General features: G+C 39.5%; 1 protein-coding gene across 1 annotated transcript in view; it reads left to right on the plus strand.

The window, feature by feature from the left end:
* The window catches only part of CPED1 (cadherin like and PC-esterase domain containing 1), a 322,124-nt gene that overhangs the window by 267,964 nt on the left and 35,267 nt on the right, over window positions 1-18,893 (plus strand). The window contains exons 16-17 of the mRNA XM_068973158.1: window positions 3,814-3,931; window positions 13,066-13,202. Coding sequence (XP_068829259.1) covers window positions 3,814-3,931; window positions 13,066-13,202 — 255 coding nt within the window. The remainder of the gene's footprint in view (window positions 1-3,813; window positions 3,932-13,065; window positions 13,203-18,893) is intronic.

An 18,893-nucleotide genomic window follows, 5' to 3' on the forward strand; every position in this document is an offset into this window, starting at 1 on the left:
AGGCTCTTTTTAATGCCCTCCTAATGAGGACTAGGACACTATCATACACCTGCCCACCTGAGAGACCCCAAACAAGCAATCATCTTTAGGCAAACTTTTATCTAAATCCAGACTTTTCAACATTATTTGCATTATTAGTAGATTGAACACAACATCTCAGCATGAAATACCTGAGTTTAGGTGACTGCGTGGCAGGTTCTCAGTATGCTTCATTTGGAATATATTATTCTGGAATGAAACAAGGTCTTCAGTTGTTTCCTTAATTATATGCCTGGGAAATCTTCCCATCTTAGTCCATTAGATCTGTCTTTATACATATTCTTTATGCATTGCGTGAGGGTTTCTCTGGAGTAGACTCTAAGAACTCTAACTTCGGGGCTATGGAATCTGTGAATTTTTGAGGTTAGTGTAAATTACCTTCTGAAGAACCTGAACTAATTTGTGTTGCTTACCAGCAGTGTATAATAGTAATTATTTCTCCATGCCCTCCCTAATATTTGATATACATAGTTTTAAAAAATCTGATAGATATATAATGCCTTAAATAAAGGTCTCAGTTCAGTTTAGTCACTCAGTTGTGTCCAACTCTTTGCAACCCCATGAATCACAGCATGCCAGGCCTCCCTGCCCATCACCAACTACCGGAGTTCACTCAGACCCACATCCATCAAGTCAGTGATGCCATCCAGCCATCTCATCCTCTGTCATCCCCTTCTCCTCCTGCCCCCAATCCCTCCCAGCATCAAAGTCTTTTCCAATGAGTCAACTCTTCGCATCAGGTGGCCAAAGTACTGGAGTTTCAGCTTTAGCATCATTCCTTCCAAAGAAATCCCAGGGCTGATCTCCTTCAGAATGGACTGGTGGGATCTCCTTGCAGTCCAAGGGACTCTCAAGAGTCTTCTCCAACACCACAGTTCAAAAGCATCTATTCTTCGGCGCTCAGCCTTCTTCACAGTCCAACTCTCACATCCATACATGACCACAGGAAAAACCATAGCCTTGACTAGACGGACCTTAGTCGGCAAAGTAATGTTTCTGCTTTTGAATATGCTATCTAGGTTGGTCATAACTTTTCTTCCAAGGAGTAAGCGTCTTTTCATTTCATGGCTGCAGTCACCATCTATAGTGATTTTGGATCCCCCAAAAATAAAGTCTGACACTGTTTCCACTGTTTCCCCATCTATTTCCCATGAAGTGATGGGACCGGCTGCCATGATCTTCATTTTCTGAATGTTGAGCTTTAAGCCAACTTTTTCACTCTCCACTTTCACTTTCATCAGGAGGCTTTTTAGTTCCTCTTCACTTTCTGCCATGAGGGTGGTGTCATCTGCATATCTGAGGTTATTGATATTTCTCCCGGCAATCTTGATTCCAACTTGTGTCTCTTCCAGTCCAGCGTTTCTCATGATGTACTCTGCATATAAGTTAAATAAGCAGGGTGACAATATACAGCCTTGGCATACTCCTTTTCCTATTTGGAACCAGTCTGTTGTTCCAGGTCCAGTTCTAACTGTTGCTTCCTGACCTGCATACAGATTTCTCAAGAGGCAGGTTAGGTGGTCTGGTATTCCCATGAATGATCTCTGTTCGTCTCCAAGGCAAACCATTCAGTATCACGGTAATCCAAGTCTATGCCCCAACCAGTAATGCTGAAGAAGCTGAAGCTGAACGGTTCTATGAAGATCTACAAGACCTTTTAGAACTAACACCCCCAAAAGATGTCCTTTTCATTATAGGGGACTGGAATGCAAAAGTAGGAAGTCAAGAAACACCTGGAGTAACAGGCAAATTTGGTCTTGGAATGCAGAATGAAGCAAGGCAAAGACTAATAGAGTTTTGCCAAGAAAATGCACTGGTCATAGCAAACACCCTCTTCCAACAACACAAGAGAAGACTCTACACATGGACATCACCAGATGGTCAACATCGAAATCAGATTGATTATATTCTTTGCAGCCAAAGATGGAGAAGCTCTATACAGTCAACAAAAACAAGACCAGGAGGTGACTGTGGCTCAGATCATGAACTCCTTATTACCAAATTCAGACTCAAATTGAAGAAAGTAGGGAAAACCACTAGACCATTCAGGTTTGACCTAAATAAAGGTCTAGTCTCCACTAAAAACAAATGAATAGATAGATGAATAGATAGGTATCACACATACATGAACATATATCATTCATAGAAGTTTATTCAAACTAAATCTTCTCACATCATTATAAACTTTATGCTATTTTAATTGCTTTATTATAATATAATGAACATTTTAACACAAATCATATTTCTAATTTTAAACAGTTTCCTAAAACTTCAACTTCAGTCATGAATTAAAAAATGAAAATATGTGTACTGAATCAAGATTTTAAAAAGTCCTCACACTACCCCCATTCCTTTTGTTCCCTGATGCCCTGGATCTTTTGTGTGAGATCCAGGAATTTGAGTTGGTGGTTAAGATGTTTAAAAGTGTGAGAGAAGGTGACTAGAAATTGCTTGTTAGAGGCAGAAATACAGAGCAAAGAAGAGGTCAAACTAATTATTTCTCTCCATTACTGAGAATGCATGATATGAAAGGGGGGACAATTAACTCTAACCTTTTACACATTCAGCAAATATTTATTGTTGTCTACTGTACACCAGGGATGGGATTTATGTGTGAGCGAAATAATTATCCATTCTCGTGGAGTATTCAGTCTAGTGGAAAAGGCACAAATAACAAGTGCAATTACCAAATGGTGAAGACGATGAAGGAAACAAAGGATGCTGATGTGGACAGAAGCTGATGCATCACTGTGCTGCCATTTCAAGAGACCTCAAACATAAAAAGATGCTCTCCATGCAAAATTAGGAAGAAAGCATTCCTGCTACTGTTAAGTCGCTTCGGTCATGTCCCACTCTTTGCGACCCCATGGACTGCAGCCCACCATGCTCCTCCGTCCATGGGATTTTCCAGGCAAGAGTACTGGAGTGGGGTGCCATTGCCTTCTCCGAGAAAGCATTCCTAACAGATATCATTGCATTTTTAACCTGACCTTAATCGTGGTAGACTGAGAGAGCCCAGTGAAAAGGGTGGCAGTGGAACCAGATGAGGTCGGTTTGAAGGACATAGGACAGGTACAAGTGCCTACAGCTTTGTAGGATAAGCTAAGAGAAAACAAGAGAAGGATGATATACTGGAGAAGAGGAAAGATTTCAAAGCCAATGAATTGCCTCTCTGCCAGTGCATATGGCAGACTACAGAAGGCCTTGCTTGGTGCAGAACATGCCTCTTCTCTAATGAGTTTCATTGCAGTGAGCTGTTACCTACCTACTTTTATAAATAGGTAAAATGTTTTAGATAAAATATACATATTTGATTCCATTTCTAGTAAATCATAGATCTTAAATAAATGTGTATTGAAATGAAACGCATTTTAAATTAACATTCTCCCCAAATATTTCCTATTTGTTATCTCACATCACATTTCCCCCCTTGATGTATTGCCCTCTGTTATACTATGTTATATTTTTTAACGAGTCAACAACACAAAGGTATATTTTTTTAAAATAACTAACACCTATTTCTTTAAAAATTGGCAGAGCAATAACATGACTATCAATGCCAAAATAAAGATTATCATTAGAATCTATATGAATCCCCTAATAGAAGCAGCTATTAATAGCAAAAACAACTATCGAATAAATATCAAGGGTAAACATGGATTGCTCCCTTTTATCTATAAAGGTTATTTGGCAGAGAAAGTCTTATTTTTGAGATTTTATTACTACAGGTCAGGTTAATTACTATGACAGCTAACTTTTATCATTTTAATGCAGGATTGTGGTTTGCTGATTCAGCCAGAGGAAACCTGTGGGTTACAGCCTATTTCCTCTGACTACATTGAAGCCATTTCACAGCCCGAACTAAAGACTTGTCCATCTGGGGATACAAAAGGTGACTATTACACTGATATCATTTCTTTTTTAAAAAAAAATCCCTTAATATACATAAGTAGTAGATGGTTGCTTAAGCTATTCTTCTACAAAAAAAAAATCAAGGTGATATGGTGCTTTTTAATTAGTATGAACTGCCACACATATAATTAATGAAAATGCATTGTTTGAGTATGTGAAATATTTGATTAATCAAATGCTTTTCTTTTCACCTTCTGCTTTCTCCTTAGTTTAATGCATATTCATCATAGATCTCAGTCAAAAAGTCATAGCACAGAGTCACAGCCTTCCCTTGAGCCTCTGACTTGTTTTCCTTACTGTCTATTTTCATAGCACCCAGTGTTTTTCTTCCTTTGCAGCTTCCACAATTATTTAAACAATTGTTGTTCATTGTTGTTCAGTTGCTTACTCGTGTCTGACTCTTTGCGACCCTATTAAATGGTTAAGTATGTAATTGACTTTGATGTCAGTGTTCCCAGGCTGTAAGCTGGATGAGGACAAGGGGTCTCAGTTATTCAGGCTCTACCAATTCTCTTAAAATTATAATTTCTACAGAGTAGGTACAAAATAAGTTGACTTTGTGAACCCAAAGAACTGCAAAGGATAGAAGTTCAGTTTTATATCATTTCTTCAAGTTAAAAAAAAAATCTTTGGGAGTGGTCACTAATGTCTCCCATATATTGAACATGAATAGAGGCAGGAAAATTGGGATGTCAAATTCAAATTACATGTCCTTGCTATTGTAAACAGTGAACACTGGGATACAGGAAAACACCCTAAATGTCCATCAACAGAGGAATGGATAAAGAAGATAATATATAATATATATATATATATATAATGGAATATTACTCAGCTATAAAAAGAAACAAAATTGTGTCATTTGTAGTGATGTGGATGGACCTATAGTCTGTCATATAGAGTGAAGTAAATGAGAAAGAGAAAAAACAAATATCATATATGTATGGAATATAGAAAGATGGTCCATGCAAACCTATTTGCAGGGCAAGAATAGAGACGCAGATGTAGAGAATGGATATGTAGACACAGAGGGGAGGGGAGGGTGAGACGAATTGGAAGACAGCACAGGCATATATACACTGCTGCTGCTGCTGTAAGTTGCTTCAGTCATGTCCGACTCTGTGCGACCCCATAGATGGCAGCCCACCAGGCTCCACCAGCCCTTGGATTCTCCAGGCAAGAACACTGGAGTGGGTTGCCATTTCCTTCTCCAGTGCATGAAAGTGAAAAGTGAAAGTGAAATCGTTCAGTCGTGTCCGACTCTTTGCGACCCCATGGACTGCAGGCTACCAGGCTCCTCCGTCCATGGGATTTTCCAGGCAAGAGTACTGGAGTGGGGTGCCATTGCACTACCATGTGTAAAATAGATAGCTAGCGGGCAGTTGCTGTATAACACAAGGAGCTCAGCTTGGAGCTCTGTAATGACCTAGAAGGGTGGGATGAATGGGGTGAGAGGGATGTCCAAGAGGGAGGTGATGTATGTATACAAATAGCTGATTCACTTCATTCTACACCAGAAATTAACATGACATTGTAAAACAATTATACTCCAACAGAAAAAGTAAATAAATAGAAAGATCCACTTCTAAACAATTCAAATTGCATTATTCAATCCTGCCTAAACCGAGGGCAGATCTGGAATGAGACACTTTGGAGGCACTGTCCACTTCCCCTGTTTCTTTCCTTCCTCAGCATTCTTCTTTGAGTGGAGACCAGTGAGGTTAAGCCAAAGGTGGGACTAAAAATACCTCCAAGGCAGTAAGAGGAGCAAAGAGCATCTCCTCTGTGCTTCCTGGTTACCGCTCTGGCCTCCTGACCCCAGGTCTCCCTTCATCTAAAAAGTCTGAGAAAACACTCAGGAGCTTTTCTACCCTTGCCATGAACTTCACACTACAGCTTGAATGGGAAATGAGTTTCACAAATGGGTGGGACAAATTGCAATTTGGCATGCATGGCTAACAAACGTGGGCATTTCCCAGTTCTGGAACATGTGTCCCAAATAATAAATTACAGACAGTGCATAGAGAGGGATTTACCCATTATGGTGTGTCAGGTGGTATGATTTATGATTCTCAGCTAAATGAGATATATACTCTTGTATACAAAGGAGACATCCATATGTCTAGGTATTTTTTTTAATCAGATGACAATTTATGAGAACCATAAAACAACTTAATTCGATTCCTCCTACTGAACCAAGTCAAAAGTTCTTCAATAAAAAGTTGAAGGTACATTACTGAGATTCCTCAAGAAGTGGCAATTTCTTCTGTCTGTTAAACTTATATTAACTTTTGCCAAGCCCTGTTCTGAAGCTGTCTCTGTACCTAGTCCTTACAACAGAGGCTGCCATAAAACAGGAGCCTTCTGCGAACTTGGGTAGTTAGGCTTCTTTGAAACAAAACAAATATTGACTCCTCAATCAAACCCATATTCCTCAGTCTGACAATAATCTGACCTATCCTATCTCTCCTAACTCCTCCGAGACTCTGGACCTCATTTCATACTGATAATCGGCTGCAGGACTCCAGCTCTTGTTCATGCTTATCCCTGCTCCTAAAAGTCATCTTCCCATCTTGATCCAAGTTCTCCTGATGCCATATCCTCTTCTCCAGGAAGTCTTTCTTTACCTCCTCACCCCCAGATTTGCTTCTCTTTTATGTGGCTCAGATGGTAAAGAATCTCTGCAGTAAGGGAGACTTGGGCTTGATTTCTGGTTCAGGAAGACCCCCTGGAGATGGAAACAGCTACCCACTCCAGTATTCTTGCCTGGAGAATTCCATGGACAGAGGAGACTGGTGGGCTACAGTCCATGGGGTTGCAAAGAGTCGGACAGGAGTAACGAACACTTTCACATGCACCCAGAATATACTATGCACATGTCTTCAGATAGCACTTACCTCGTAATGTTTCAGGCGTCTGAGTCACATGTTCCTCTCTCTATCAATAGTCTTCAAAGCGGAATAATATAGCCAAGCAAGGAGAGAGAGAGGTACAGAACAGCACAGGGAAGAAGCCAGTAAAGATGAAAATATGTGTACCTTTATTTTTATATAATCATGCTTATTTTATTTTTTATAATGGAAATAATATATACATATGAGTATATCTACATGTAGCACAAGGCAGGTGCATTAACATGTCAAAGGCGCATCAGCCATAAGTTTGTCCTGAAGGCTGCATGAGATTTCAAGTGTGTCCAGAGCAAAGACTGTACCTTATTCGTCTTTCAGTGTCTAATATATGATTAAAAAATTGTTGCTGAACTAAAACCAAGATTCAAGGCCTCCTTTCTTTCACAGAAGACTGTGAAATCAACCAGCAGTAACCCCCTTACCCTTGAGGTGCTAGAGACCTAAAGATTCAAGGTAAATGAGTGAGTTCAGAGATAAGTATGCAAGGATGGATTTTTTTTTTTCTTTTTCTCTCTTTTATTCCTGGAGATGATTTAATGGTAGAACTCCTCTCTGTTGAAAGAAGTTGTCACACCAGATGACACTGAAGGATGCTTATTTTAGGTGCTTTAGATTTAGCTTATAAGTTCATAGAATGGTCCCCAAACCTTATTTTCACAGCACATTACAGTTATCTGCCAGAAATGGATCCATTGTTTTTCTCCTTGAAAAATGTTCTTTGAATAACACCAGCTAATATAATTTGAGTGATTTTTTTTATTAAGTTGAGTTTTGAAAATAATTTAACTATAAAATACAACCTAAGAATAAAATATTTTGCCCAAGAAAGAAAAAAATAATTCTTCTAATTTGCAGACAGAAGTTTGTATGATCACTGAATGAGAATTACCCTTAAAGAAAATGGTTTAGATTATATTTTATAATATATTAAAAAAAACTTTTATCATATCTTTTTAGAAGGAAATATAGTAACTTATACTTTAATAATTCTAATAATACTGAAAATATAGATTTTTTTCTTCTCAATTAAAAACTGCCTTGTTTTATAGCATTATAGAGTCAGAAATTAGTGCTATTGTTTATATGATTTTACATCTCACTAAATCACAAAGTTTAACTTCTTTTCTCTATTATATCACCCAATTCAATTCACATAAATGGCTGAAATCTAACTTGCATTAAATATAAAGCTATAATGATAAATTAAATAACTTCTCCCCAAAGGTAGTTTCATTCTTCAGAATGTTATTCCCTATGACATATGTCATATTTTATTTCAGAAATCACAGCTTTGATTCATTCATTGTTTAAAAATATAACATAGAATGTATGTCCTCCTTTTTTGACAATTTTTGGTGAGCTGGAATCATTTAAAATGTCAAGAAATCCCAGTCCTGCAGATGTTATACAGATGTCTATTTCAAGTAGTATTACTAACTCACAATAAAAAAACATTGTTAAGCAATACAAAAATGCAAAGAGTTATGACTATAAATATATGGTAGTATAAACCACTGGGGCTAAATTTTCAGGGACCCAATCAGGTATCTTTTTTATGTGCATGTGATTTTATGCTCACAAACTAATGGTACCCATATTAGCATCTTTATGCATGCAATTGGTCACGTTTCTTCAGCCTTAGCAGCAAATGGCCACAGATCTCAGTTTGTGAAAAATTAGCTGTCAACAAATTTACAGGGGGAGACAGTGTTTGGGCAAAGAGGATACACATGTTGTTAGAAACTCAAGGTTCTGAGGAAAACTGAGCCTTTCAAAGTATTATTAAATAATATATCATTGGCAGAAACACATGTGTGTCCCCAGTGTGCCACCATCTTATGAAAAAAAAATAATAATCTATTTAAAACAGTCTCTGAATACATGAACCCACTGAGAAAATTCAGCTTTTAAAAACAAAAATACATGTGTTATGACAACCTGCTTGTGGCTTTTCTGTCAGTGCTACCAGAGAGATTGCTGGGCCATATTGTCCTTTCAGCTGATGGCTTTGTGCTCCTCTAACCTAACATGATGAATGGATCAGCACTTTGGAGACTGAGACTTCAATTCTGGTCCAGCCCTGTCATTGACATGATCCTACTTGCATTATTTAGCATCTTGGGTCTCAGTTATCCTCACTTTAAAAGCAAAGGATGGAAAAGAGGTGATCCCAGGCCCCTTCCAACTGCATCCACAACCCACAAAATCTCTATGGAAAAAAAAAAAAAAGGCTTTTTCAGAAGGAGATTTTCTTGAGGAATTCTTCGACGAAGGATGAACTGAAGGCCATGTCTAAATCAAATTGTATTAGGAGCCAAACAAATATGTGAAGGAAGTGGATTATTGATTACAAACTCTGTATGTAGGGTGAAATCAGAATTAGAATATTCTGAATGAAACCCACAGAAGAATTATAAAAGAGAATTGGATGGAGAAACAAATACTTTTGAGAACAGTTTTCATTTTGCCACTCACAACCCAACACCGCTCCCAAATGTTCGGTGAATGTTCGGTGTTGTAGCTTTTAGTATTAATACTATTCTCTACATCTCCAAACTTTGGAAACACCTTTCACTAAGCAGACCTTCTTTTTCTCCCCAGTATATACAATCTGTCATGGACAACAGTCACTTGCTCAGTCTCACTACAGTCAGGTCTGTCTCTTCACTTAAAATCACCCATTATACCTCTCTGAATCTTATCTATTCACAAATACCTCCTCACATCTTATCTGCTCCCATGGAACCTGCCAGACAACTCTGACTCCTGTGATGTCTTTATTCTGAATTGCCATGGTTTGCTGAGGGTGAAGTGGGGTGAGGGCAGGAAATATATTCATCAACATCTAGTATAAAGGCACTGTGGCAGATGCTACACATATTTTTTGTATAGAGAAGTAAGTGTAATCATGAAAAGATTAAGTAATTTTTCTAAGATAAACAATGGTCCTCAACCTTGACTACATATTGGAATCACCTGAAAAGCTTTTAAAACTACATTGATGCCTGAGTTCCACATCCAGTGGTTCTGATGTAATCTGTCTAGGGCACAGCCTGGGCGTGAGCATTTTTTAAACTTTTCCAGCTGACTTTTTAAAATTTTTTGTTTATTTATTTTTGGCTGTGTTGGGTCTTCTTTGCTGAGTGGGCTCTTTGCTCGTTGCGGTCAGCGGGGACTTCTCTCTACCTTTTGATATGTTGGCCTCCCATTGCGGTGGCTTCTCTTGGTGCAGAGCACGGGCTCTAGGGCTGCCAGGCTTCTAGTGGTTGCAGCTTGTGGGCTCTAAGCACAGGCTCAGTAGTTGTGGCACACGGGCTTAGTTGTGCCATGTCAAGTGGGATCTTCCCAGACCAGGGATTGAACCTGTGTTGCCTGAATTGGCAGGCTGATTCTTTACCACTGAGCCACCGGGGAAGTCCCTCAGATGACTTTATATACTACACTGAGGTCTACAGAGCTCCATGGAGGCAGAGCTCAGGTGTGGCTGTCTCCAAAGCCCAAGATCTTTGAGTTCCACTCGTTTTACTCAATTATGAATTACCTATTCTTAAGCTTTTGACATGTATAAATAGCAATTTTATACCTGTAATTTAACCCTTCACCTGATTATGATTTTTGAAGTTTCACATTATAGTTAAGAGCATGGACTCTGGGACAGTCTTCAGCTCCAATCCTGTATGTTTTAAATTAATATACAGCCACCTCCTAGCTGAAAGATCTTGGACAAGTTACTTAACCTTTCTGAGCCCCAGTTAATACTGCAATGGGGATAATAAAAGGGTGGTTCTGAGATTAAATAAATTAACGTATTTAAGTGCTCAGGATATCCAACATCTGAGAGGCACTATAAAAATGTTGACTATTTCTTTTTTAGTAATATTTAATAACTATTTCTTTTTAGATAACTATTTCATTATCTTATTTTACCAACAAGAATGCCTAATACCTAAGAGAGTAGATACATCAATAATGTATTGAATTAAAATCCTCCTAGATAGAAAGTAATATGTATATAGAGAAATGGAAGGTCATTCACCAGACCTGAAATTTTGGAGATATTACTTAATGGGTGGACTTTGAATAAGGCAGTTTCCTGGAATTCTCATTAAGTTTAAAAATCAAAGCAAAGAAAAAAATTTATGATGAGAGGAATAAATAAGTCCACATTGCTTTTGGACTGTCCTGTATTTCAACTTCCTGCTCCTGTTGACACAATTTGCCCCAGAGCAGTTCTGCTGTATTTTTTTTCTTCCTTGGAAGGCATGCTGTTCTCATCTCCTTTCCCTTCTATTTTCTTCTGTCTCTCCCAGTTTTTCTCTCTTAATAGACACATACTTTTTCCCTTTCTGGGATCTACCAGTAAGAGCCCTAAACTAGATCTGTTTCTGTGTTTTATTATTTGTAACTATTTCCACCCACACAAAAACTCACATACACAATTCTGACATTCCTGAGTCATGAAATGCAAAGTGTATTTTACCATCCCCTGAAAGTAGAAATTCTTCACTCTAAAATTAATGTCACAGGCTTCAGTGGTGGCTCAACAGTAAAGAATCCGCCTGCAGTGCTGGAGATGTGGGTTCAGTCCCTGGATCAGGAAAATTCCCTAGAGGAGGGCATGACAACTCATTCCAGTATTCTTGCTGAGAAAACCCCATGGACAGAAGAGCCTGACGGGCTACGGTCCATAGGGTTGCAAAGAGTTGGACACAACTGAAGTGACTAGTATGCACGCAAAATGAACGTCACACCAGATACTTTTGTTAGCAGAACCACAAATCAAAGCCAGAAGGGATAAACTTGTTTAAAACTTTCATTTGTAACTCAAAAAGTAGCCGGGAATATTTAGTTCCTCCATATTTTGAAGAGAAACGTGAAGCAGTAACATCAGCGAAATCTTTGGGGTACAGTGGATGTTTGCTGGAGACGTCAAGGTATTCTCCACAGGAAATACAAATAACTGCTCTGTATTTAACATGCTGATTCAGTCTCCATTTCTGAAAAGGTGAATGGGAGAAAACAAAAATTGAAATCCAGGTGCTTCCTTGGTGGCTCAGTGGCTCCTGCAATGCAGGAGACGCAGGTTCGATCCCTGGTCTGGGAAGATCCTACACGCTGCGAAGCAACTAAGCCCGAGCGCCGCAACTATTGAGTCTGTGCGCTAGAGCCCAAGAGCTGAAATGGCTGAAGCCTGTTGGTCCTAAAGCCCTCACTCCACAACAAGAGCAGCTACCGCAATGAGCAACCCAGGCACCACAACTAGAGAAAAGCCAGCGAAACAAGGAAGCCCCAAAACAGCCAAAAATAAAGAAAATTATTTTTAAAAATCCAAATTATGTCTTGATATTTTTCTAATAAATTATCAATGTGTCCACTCACCCTAAAAGCTGCAACATTTGAATACATTTTACTTTATCCATGAAATAAGAAAAATCTTACATGCAGCTTTTTAAGGGTATTCATTTATCTTATAAACGTTGACCAAAGCTTGTGCCTTACTCTGTGCCTGAAATTAGCTAGTAACAAAGGTGAGTAGAATACATAATTGTTCTGGGTCCTTTAACTATATAATCCCATTAAATCCTCACACCAATCATGTGAGAAGCATAGTACACTTCTCTTCTAACAGATGAAAAAATTAAGGCAACAGAGCTAGAAAGAAGTGATTCACAGCAAAAAGGCCATATATCAAAGTAAGACTATTCTTCAAAACAGTAAATTATCAGAATATTAAAATAACTGTCTTATTATACATTGAAGCTCTTGACAGCAGAGAATATGACTATTGTTGGATCGGTAACTGAGCATGTGTTAGGCTAGGAAATATGTGTGGCCAACTATGTCAGTGTCAGTGACTCCCTATAGACTTCAGTCCTATGAAAGACCTCATGTACTGTTTGAAAATAAATAATAATTGAGTAGTATCCAAACACTTTAATTTTTTTATAAGCATGTGTTTTCACAGAACAGAATTTGCACTTGACTTCAGCATGACCTGTGTTATTTCAGAACATGACTACCTGATGTGATTCTGTTTGGTTGGCAGGAAGCCATGCACTGTTCTCCTGGGTTTATATGAGTGTGGTCTCCTCGCTGTGATCTCTGTGATGGTGTGCCATCCATCACTGAATTCTAGACTTTCTTGCAAAGTGTAACTTCACCCATAGAAACTGAGCCGAAGAAGTTTTGCTATCTATTTCAGGCCAGTGGATCGTGCCTTGCCTTAGTTGTTCAGACAATAGGACCTGTGACTGGAGAGAAATCACTTGGCAGCCTCACCACTGCCAATACGGTGTCGTGACTAAGCCTCAACTCCAGCAGTGCCTGGGAGGAAGGAAGGTAGGTTCTGGATTCTTCAGGGGAGGCTTTTCATTTATGCCGCCTGCAGAACTGAAAACCACACAGTTGTAACTCCTAGACCCATGCCTGCTCCTTCACTCTGCAGAGGAGGACTAACTGGATGGAGTTTGACTTTTTGAATGGATGCATTATCATAGAAGAGCCTTTTAATGATTTTTGCTCAAAATGCTCAATTTTTTCATTGTTTCCAAAGAAGTCTACTTGACAGATTGAGGCTATTAAAATCGTGTTCTGTGCTGACCCAATTCCATGCTGGTTTTCTCAGCACACATGGGTAAGAGCTGGCCACATCAACTGACAGTTGGTGGTTCCGAGCAGCTGGCCTTGTCAACTGCAACTCTCACAAGGCACTGCAGTTGAAATGGCCATCTGTGGCTCACACAGGCAGTGGAATGTTTCTGCATGTAAGACTTCTGCTCCAGCTTACCCCGTGCATGACACTGTTTTTACATGCTAACCTTCCTGATCTTCTCTCACGTTCTCGGGCAGGTCTCGCGTGGACCTCGCTAGACTGCTTTTTCTTTAGTGCAGCTTCTAAGCTGGTTTTCTTGGACATGTGGTGTCTCCTTGCTAGGCGTGCTCTGACTAGGTAGATTCCTGCAGAGTTCTCGGACATGCAAACTGGGCGAATAGACTGAAATGCTTGGGTAATGTGAAGTAAGTAATCCTCCAGATTTTAAAGTAGTTTTTAATTAGATGGACATTTCCTTACAAACTCTGTGTAAGCTCTCACACACAGGCAAGATTGATTTAGAAAACCAACTTTTTTAAGATGATCTATGAATCATAAAGAAAAAGAAAGTGTTAGTCAGTCAGTTGTGTCTGACTTTGCAACTGCGTGGACTGTAGCCCACCAGGCTCTTGTGTCCATGGAATTCTCCAGACAAGAATTTGATACATAATGATCACTTAATAAAGATGTGTTAAGTAAATGAATACATTAAAATCTTATTTATTCCTAATCACAAATCTGTGCAGCAGCTTTCTACTTAAGAATATTGAAGTTCAGAGAGATTAATTCATCTATGATCATACATGTATGTGAGCTGCCACAATTTAGGCAGTTTTCACCACCAATCTGGACAATCCAAACTCCATGTCCTAGAAGTGTAGGACTGGAAGCAATGAAAGTACTTGTTGATTTAAGAAGTCAGACTTCTCCACACCCTTTCAGAATATCATTCTGACTTCAGAATTTATAGTGTTCACGAAGATTCCAAGTGAAAGTGTTAGTCATTCAGTCGTGTCTGACTCTGACTCCATGGACCGTAGCCTACCAAATTCCTCTGTCCATGGACTTTTCCAGGCAAGAATACTGAAGTGTGTTGCCATTTTCTTCTCCAGGAGATCTTCCCAACCCAGGGATTGAACCTGGGTCTCTTGCATTGCAGGCAGATTCTTTACTGTCTGAGCCATCAGGGGTGCCCAGAAGTCAAGCTTCTTCATACCTTTTCAGAATATCATTCTGACCTCAGAATTTAGAGTTTTCAAGAAGATTCCAAGATGTCACCATGTATTAACCTGAAAGTAGATGTTAAAACTCATCACTAAAGTCTATGGCTCTGGACGGGACACTGTTTCTCAGGCTTATTTTCTTCATCTGTTTAAAAAAAAAAAAAAAAGGTGTGAATCTTTATGATCTAATCCCATGCTGCAGATTAATCAACTTTATAAAAAGTGAAACACCTTCTTACCTGTCAGTCTTAACATACCCTAGCCTGAGTGTCTTAAATAGATTTTTATTTCTCACTGTTCTGGAGGCTGAGAAGTTCAGGATCAGGGCCTCCTGACTTTTGTTGGCTACCTTGCTCAGATGATAAAGAATCAGTTTGCAATGTAGGAGACTCAGGTTCCATCCCTGAATCAGGGGTCAGGAAGATTCCCCCGGAGAAGGAAATGGCAAACCACTCCAGGATTCTTGCCTGGAAAATTCCATGGACAGAGGAGCCTGGTGAACTACAGTCCATAGAGTTGCAAAAGAGTCGGACACTACTGAGCGACTAACACTGTAACATATTAAGTAGAGAGAGCCAGAGACAGAGAAACAGACACAGAGAGCTTTGCTGTTTTCTTCTTCTTATAAAGACACAAATCCCATTATGAAGCCTGCACCCTCATGGCCCCATCTAAAGCTGATGGGGGCTTCCCCAGTGGGTCAGTGGTAAAGAATCTGCCTGCCAGTGCACGACACCCAGAAGACATGAGTTCGATCCCTGGGTCAGGAAGATCCCCTGGAGGAGGAAATGGCAAGCCACTCCAGTATTCTTGCCTGGAAAAGTCCCACGGATAGAGGAGCCTGGCAGGCTACAGTCCAAAGGGTTGCAGAGAGTCAGACATGACTTAGCAACTAAACAATAACAGACCTGATTACCTCCTAAGGCTCCGCCTCCTACTACTGTCACCTGTTGAGGGTGGGATGGGGTTAGGGTTTCAACAACTGAATTTCGGGAGGACACAAGCATGAAGACCACAATGCTGTCTTTGTTCAAGGCAAATTATTAGCAACTCTACAAAGTAATGATAGGAAAAAGGGAAGATCTTCATCTTACCTGTTAGAGAGAGATGGTGTTATGAAGACTGAAAATAAAGGCGTGTGTTCAGATCAGGGGATCCCCACACAGACCAGCCAGGGCTTCTCTTAGTGACTGTTTGGGTCCAGAACTGTCCTTCAGACATGCAAGCTCAGAAACTCAAATTTACCAGCACACTGATGATGGTCCTAATGGTAGGACCATGGTCCTGGTAAATTAGCATCCTGGTCTGCTTTGTTTACCAGGATGCTAATTTACTCTATACACAATAAGGAAGTATTGTACATTTTTATCAGAAGAGCACAACCAGAATTAACAAAGCCATCCTGCAAGCAGCATGAAGAATGCCTGCTGAGAGGATAAAATGGGTGTGGATGCCAGGGAGGCAGAGGCTGCTTAATGGAAAAATTCCATCATCGACACTGAGGAGGCAAAGAAAGTAAAGAATATGTATAGAATAATTCCATCAGTGTAAAACCTAATGCCTCCATGCTTACATACACAGAAAATTTCTGGAAGCAACAAGCCTTAAGAGTGATTACGTAAGTGCAGGGGAGTCGGAAAGGAGTGGGATGGTGACCAGACTGGCCATATATACTGCCAGGCTGGGGGCAAAACGGAAATGCGGGACCCTGTAGTCAGTAATTATTATTAGTTCTGAGAAGGTAAAAGCAGAGCAAGAGAGCAAGTACAGACCCTTATACACACAGACCCTGTGTGAATGCCCAGGTCACATGGCCACAAAGCCAGATCACGTAATAAATTATGGTTGTGTGTGTGTGTGTGTGTGTGTGTGTGTGTGTGTGTGTGTTCAGTCATATCTGACTCTTTGCGACCCCATGGACTGTAGTCCACCAGGCTCCTCTGTCCACGGAATCTTCCAGGCAAGATTATTTGATTGTGTTGCCCTTTCCTTCTCCAGGGGATCTTCCTGACCCAGGGATTGAACCCTCGTCTCTTGCATCCCTTGCATTGGCAGGCAGACTCTTTACCAGTGCACCACCTAGGAAGCCTAAATTATGGTGGATCAAGTGTAAAGATATCTTTTCACATACAGGTGTCCTCCACTATCCACAAGTAGAGCTCTCCAGTGAAGTCTTTGGTAAATCGAAATAGAGGAAGCTAAAGAGTACTCCCCATTTGCTGAAAGTTCAATTTATAGTATTTTGCTTTCCTGAAACACCTATGTTAGTACCTGTTTTTGCTCACCAAAAGAAACCTAAAGAGAATTTTTGCTTTTAGGAAAAAAGCCTGTCCTAACATAGGTCTTTCATAAAAAGAAGTGGCATAAATTGAACTTTTGGAAAGCAGGGGATACATGTATGTATTACCTTTATTTTTACAATAGGTGAGCACCTTTTTAAATCCCAAAATCTGTATTTTTAAAGTTGTATACATCAGAACTTGGGCAGAGGCAGTGGAGATGAAAAGCAAGGGAAAACAGAAAGACATTTTGTATTCCGAATCACAGGATTTGGTAATGTGCAGACAGGTTTATGTACTCATACACCACATAGCACAGAGATGGTCGTGTCAATATTCACAATTACGACAATGAAAGAGCACTTATTTGCAGAAAGTTCCACTTATGATTAGGGGTTGGTAACAGAATATTGTCCCTTCTCATTCTATTTCTCATTCTCTATTTCTCATTCTCCCAGAGTAAAATGTAAATATACTTGTGATCTTGAAACTCTTTCCTTTCATTATTGAGACAGTTTCTCATCCTACCCAGAACTTTTTATAGTTACCATTCTATTTCAAAGACAAATGTTGGATTGGCCAAAAATTTCATTTGGATTTTACCATAGGCTGTTCCATAAGATATTATAGAAAAACCTAAGTGAACCTTTGGACCAGTCCAATACATGTTAAAGCATATCGTTACAAAAATACAAAAAGAAGTAACACAAGCATTTTTTTATAAACGCTCAACTTTTGGGGGAGGGTCGGTAGGGAACACTTTTTGCCATGTCAAACGTTCAAGAAAAGAAACATATCATTTGAGTGATGTTATACAGAAATTCACTACAAATGCCTAAGTACAGCAGGGAGCAGTAAGTGCCTCTGACTGGCTCTCAGGAATGAAGTGCCTTTTTAATTCGTTGAAGACTTTAGAGTAACTCTGCTGCCCCAGGTCAGAAACGTTGCAATCTCAGTTCTCCCTGACGTGTTATCACAGAGTGGAATCCAGCTGATCACTGAACACAGTTAAGCCCAGATCACTTTTTCTAACTTTTGGGCTGTCGCCTTGTTTATTCATTCACCTCGCTTTTGTTGAGCTACGAATCTGTTCTAGGTGTGCACAGCAGGATCCTCCAAGGTGCCAGATATCTAGTAAGTAAAGTAAAAGTAAGTAAAACGTGTAGGAGAAGACAAATGAGAGAGGTGTGATCTTTACAGTACAGCACAATCATTGCAGAGGTTGGGAAAAGCCCAGAGGCTGATGCCTGACCAGGCTGGGAGAGCCTTGAAGAGTTGCTGAAAGAGAAAGTGCCTGGGCAGAGTGGTGTTGGTAGTTATAAGCAATCTACCAATCACATGACTTTGAAATAGTTTAATTGAACTAGAAAAAAAAATCTTCATTTTTCTCAAAAGAACCTGTAATGAGGGTCATATCACTCGAGCTTAATGCTTCCTTTGATTTTTCTCTTACTGCAGGGAACAGACAATGGAGGGAACAGAGAATGGGCAGGAACCAAGCAGGTGAAGGGTACCTGGAGATGATTCTGAGTTACTCATGTTCAGTTTGCTTCAATTTATGTATCTTGGATTGTGTAAAAGTGGAGACATACCTAGACATGCAGTTTTTAATGGTGCAGTGCCCTTCCTCATTTGAAGGCTTTCAATTAATATGGAAAATTCAATTTCAATTAATATGGAAAGCTTTACAGTGAGAATCCAACATGTCACTGTTACCATGTATAGTAGTGCAAATACGTTGTGCTACAAAAAACAGAACTTTATTTTAAATTTCAATCAAGGTGACCTTTAAGGAAATACATTAAACTGAGTTATCTTTCTCCAAAGAACCAAATTTAAAGGAGACAGAATTTGACTGTGCCCATGAGACTTATTGGAAATTTAGGCCTTCAGATAGTGTTCTACTTTCTTTAAAATCTTGAAGTACTCATTTTTC

The sequence above is a fragment of the Capricornis sumatraensis genome, chromosome 5 (assembly GCF_032405125.1).
Source record: "Capricornis sumatraensis isolate serow.1 chromosome 5, serow.2, whole genome shotgun sequence".
Classification (NCBI taxonomy): domain Eukaryota; kingdom Metazoa; phylum Chordata; class Mammalia; order Artiodactyla; family Bovidae; genus Capricornis; species Capricornis sumatraensis.